The sequence below is a fragment of the Morone saxatilis genome, unplaced genomic scaffold (assembly GCF_004916995.1).
Source record: "Morone saxatilis isolate NCDOM2014 unplaced genomic scaffold, NCSU_SB_2.0 Contig10, whole genome shotgun sequence".
NCBI lineage: Eukaryota > Metazoa > Chordata > Actinopteri > Moronidae > Morone > Morone saxatilis.
In genome coordinates, this window is record NW_023339652.1 from 17,357,352 (window position 1) to 17,361,272 (window position 3,921).

Sequence of the window (3,921 nt, forward strand, 5' to 3'; positions counted from 1 at the left end):
TGTAACCAGTTTATTGTGAGTGTGACTCTATTTGTCTGTCCGTCAAGGGATGTACGAGCCTGTGGGCAGACACCACAGTGTGCTGTTTAGTCACAGCAGAGTGGGGGGGGGGCTCAGGAAACAGCTAACAGGAGCTTCCCGGGGAAAAAGCCGAGGGGCGATCGCTGATGTTCTATAGGAGGAAATGAGCCATGTGGGCGTGGGCCAGATGGAGACCACTTCCAGTCCAGGGGCCCTGAGGTGGGGCCACCCACAGGAAATATGACATTTTACATTTTAATGGTTAACAGCCTAAAGACTTCCTGGTCTTTAGACTTCCCAAAATGGTATATAAACTAGATTCAGTCAAGAATGGACATAAGTAACATTTTATACTATTTTGACACATTTTACTCATTAGAGCATGTTGGGGAGAAAAGGAGGTTTTGTTTTCAAGTGGCAAGGGGAGATGTGCGCTACTTTTTAGGAACTCTCGAGGGACTGCGTGACCGACGAAATGATTTGAAGTTGTCAGTTTGCTAATCTACTTATTGCCAGCCTTGCTAGCTTGTCCACTTGTACTGTTAGAGAGTAATCAGAAAAGACCCCTAACACAGTCCTTGAAGAAATAGTAAAACTTAACAGCAAAGCCAAATGTGGTTGTTGCTTGTTTATCGACCTGCCATGTTCTTTATTCTTTAACCTCCATTCAGCTATGACAAAGCAGTAGCCAACCCTACCATTGTAAAACTTGCGCAGCCAATGGTCAGACATGTTAAAAAATTGTTTGTCTTGTTATGACATTTGTTGATCATCTCCAAGTTGTACATGCTGTACTGTTTAATGGCTCACCTGTTAAATTACCTGTTGAAAGCTGTCTGAGCAAGTGCTTCACCACACTTCTGTCTTGGAAACGTCTTGGAAAACACACACACATGTAGTGACAGAAATATTTCATCAGTATTTGTATATAATTAATTGAGAGAAAGGTGTTATGGTTAATGGTTTGCGGGGAATATGTGAGAGAGAAAAAAAAGTGTCAAGACCATCCTCTCAAATTAAATATTGACAACGTCTTTGAGCACAGATCAAACTTTATAGAAGATGTTAATGAGTCAAAGAGGGACTGATATTTGCATCCAAGCAGAACAGGTTGGACCGGTCACAGTGGGAGGACCTATACCTCTTGTAACCCAAGGTATCAGTGTTGCAACCTGAAAACCTGTGGAGTTATTTTCCCATCTCTCTGACGATGCACCGTGTGTCTGTGTGTGTTCGAGGTGAGTGGTTCAGGGTGCCCTGCAGTGGCCCCAGGGCCTCCGTCCAGTCACTGGGGTTCGAGGCCTTGCAGCGCTACCATCAGGCCAAGAAGCTGGAGGATGGAGGCAGGGACATGGAGTTCAGCATGCGAAGGTGTTGGGGTGGAGAGCTCCTCCACCCTGAGGACAAGGCAGAGGATGTTCTGGAGGACAACGACTTTGTGCAGTTGGGTAAGGGTTTCCAACTCATGCACCTACATGCACAGATCACTATAAGCTAATCTTCTGAGAATCATTTATATTTGTTTTTGGAGTCTTTGCAGGAGAAGATGACAGACACGACTCTTCTCCACTGGCAAAGGCAGTGTATCCTTCCACTGACTTTATAGTAATGTAAGAAGACAATATTTAATAAGATGCTGTTCTGTGAATTCCATCTATTTTGAGTGGTGGGAGATTATGTCGTTGTAAAGTACTAATACTACTAATATAAGGGATGCACAATATAAGGTTTTTGCTGATATCCGATATTTTCCAGCTCAATTTGGCTGATTGCTGATTCTGATATATGCACATATTTTTTAAGCCTAATTGCAGAAAGAATCAAGTCTCTCAGCTCTTATTGTGATGGCCCACCGGCAGATGCAGACATGTAAAATACATGTACACATTCACATTCAGATTTTAAAATTCATCCCTCTTTAACAGGCTTCGATGATGCTCTCCCTGAGACAATCCTGACAACAACCGGGGCAAAATTACAGGTCATTGCTTAAACTCAATAATAAGGAAAAATTAACTGATTTAACTCCAAAAGAGCAGCTTGCAATTAAGGCCACACCTGAAAAATAGCAGCCATAAGAGTCAAAGTCCTCAGTTATATGGTAAGGCACAGAGCTATGACTTTGAAACCAAATGATATTTTGCATTGGAAAACAGTTTCAGCTTAGTTATAATAAACTAACTAAATAACTAAAATGACATTTGGTTTTGGTTGATTTGCCTCTGGGAAACCACCCATAAAGAACAAGAAACAGGCTGGACAAGTTATCACAAGCTGCTGAAAACCTGCCCAATCAAATAACAAGACTAGGTCTACAGTCATGCTGTAGCCTGTAGAATGGCACAGGATGTTGCACTTGTTAGCTACTTCAATTATCAGAAAAAACAATGTGTTCCCTCGGTTGAACACTTGGTACAACACAAGTATGGGGATTGTATCCTTGCAAGACCTGCTTTGCTGATGGGCTATGACATACCCTGCATGCACAGTCCCATCTCCTCAATCTTTTTGTACTTTACCTCGCAAACCTGACTAACAAACTAGCTGTTTTTAAAAAGTCTTAATCAGTAATTTTAAATTGAAAACATGTTTTTTCCGGAGCTGATGAAGTAGGTAATGAGCGACTCATCTTATACCATCTTAGTGCGGTACAGATCGGGTAGGAGGTACGGATCAGGGTACCAACAACGCTCATGGTAACACCATGCTTTAGCGGGTGTAATGTGTGAATGTGTATGAATGCATTAGTTTCTGTTCGATGGGCTTTGCCATCACAAATGTATTATTATTATTATTATTATTATTATTATTATTATTATTATTATTATTATTATTAATCCATTCACAAGTCCAGTCTGGACCAACCCAACCAACCTGACTGACCTACCAATGTTGCCAATTGCCCAGCTGGAAAACCATCCAATCTGTTAACACTATGCAAAATGTATGAATGTGCTTCTAAATAATTTCTTCATTTCCATTTTGTTTTTTGTTATTAATTTGTAATTAATTGGTATGTTCACATTGTCTTTTATTGAACTGAAGTACATCCTTAACCTACTGCAAAAAGACCAAATTCTTATCAAGAGCCCAAAGAGGTGAGTGTGTTCCTGTTATTATGCTTTCAAATATTGTAATTTAAAAAAAATACTGCATCAGAAAACAGTTAGTCAGTTCAACTGACTCCTTATGTTGGATTTTTCTACCAGTACATTTCCCTGGATGGCAACAGTCTGACCACAGCAGATCTGGTCAACTTGGGTCGAGGTTTGTTCAAAATAAAGGTGAGATAAGACACTTTCTAAAGTAAGAGATGGAAGTGGGGACGGACGTGCTGATGTTTGCTGTTTGGTTTCCTTCCAGTTAACCCCTGAGGCAGAGGAAAAGGTGATGAAGGGCCGAGAGGTCATTGAAGCTTTTATTAGAGAGGACAAAGGTAAGGTGTTCCTCCATGTTCTGTTCAATCCAAGAACTGAAACATACGTAGCTCAGTTCACATACTTCACCGGTGTGTATCGTTTCTCACTGCAGTTGCTTACGGAGTCAACACCGGTTTTGGAAAGTTTGCACGCACGATTATACCAAAAGAGCAACTGGTGTAAGTTGTAAATTAACTACAAGTATCAAGAGGCTGGGAGAAAACAACATCCAAACCACCTGATTCAATACAGTGTGTCCCTGAGGTGATTCTGCATCCCAGTGTTGATTATCTGATGCTTGTGTAACAGTTATCACGTTCCTCCACAGGCAGCTGCAGAAAAATGTGGTTCGCTCTCATTGTGCTGGTAAGCTGAAACACTTGTTTAATATACACTGAAAGGAAAACATTTCACTACATATGCTAGCAATATAATAGTTGAGTATGACCCAGATTATTGATTATTGTGTGTGTGTGTGTGT

General features: G+C 40.9%; 1 protein-coding gene across 4 annotated transcripts in view; it reads left to right on the plus strand.

The window, feature by feature from the left end:
- The first annotated feature begins 1,131 nt into the window (after window positions 1-1,131).
- Window positions 1,132-3,921, plus strand: part of LOC118341784 (histidine ammonia-lyase-like) — a 12,918-nt gene continuing 10,128 nt past the window's right edge. For 2 of the 4 annotated variants that reach the window (XM_035680184.1, XM_035680176.1), the window contains exons 1-7: window positions 1,132-1,469; window positions 1,553-1,604; window positions 3,092-3,119; window positions 3,231-3,305; window positions 3,385-3,457; window positions 3,553-3,619; window positions 3,769-3,806. In XM_035680184.1, the coding sequence (XP_035536077.1) occupies window positions 1,232-1,469; window positions 1,553-1,604; window positions 3,092-3,119; window positions 3,231-3,305; window positions 3,385-3,457; window positions 3,553-3,619; window positions 3,769-3,806 (571 nt within the window). In that variant the 5' untranslated portion in view covers window positions 1,132-1,231. The remainder of the gene's footprint in view (window positions 1,470-1,552; window positions 1,605-3,091; window positions 3,120-3,230; window positions 3,306-3,384; window positions 3,458-3,552; window positions 3,620-3,768; window positions 3,807-3,921) is intronic. The other 2 variants (XM_035680169.1, XM_035680161.1) reach the window with 2 other exon arrangements.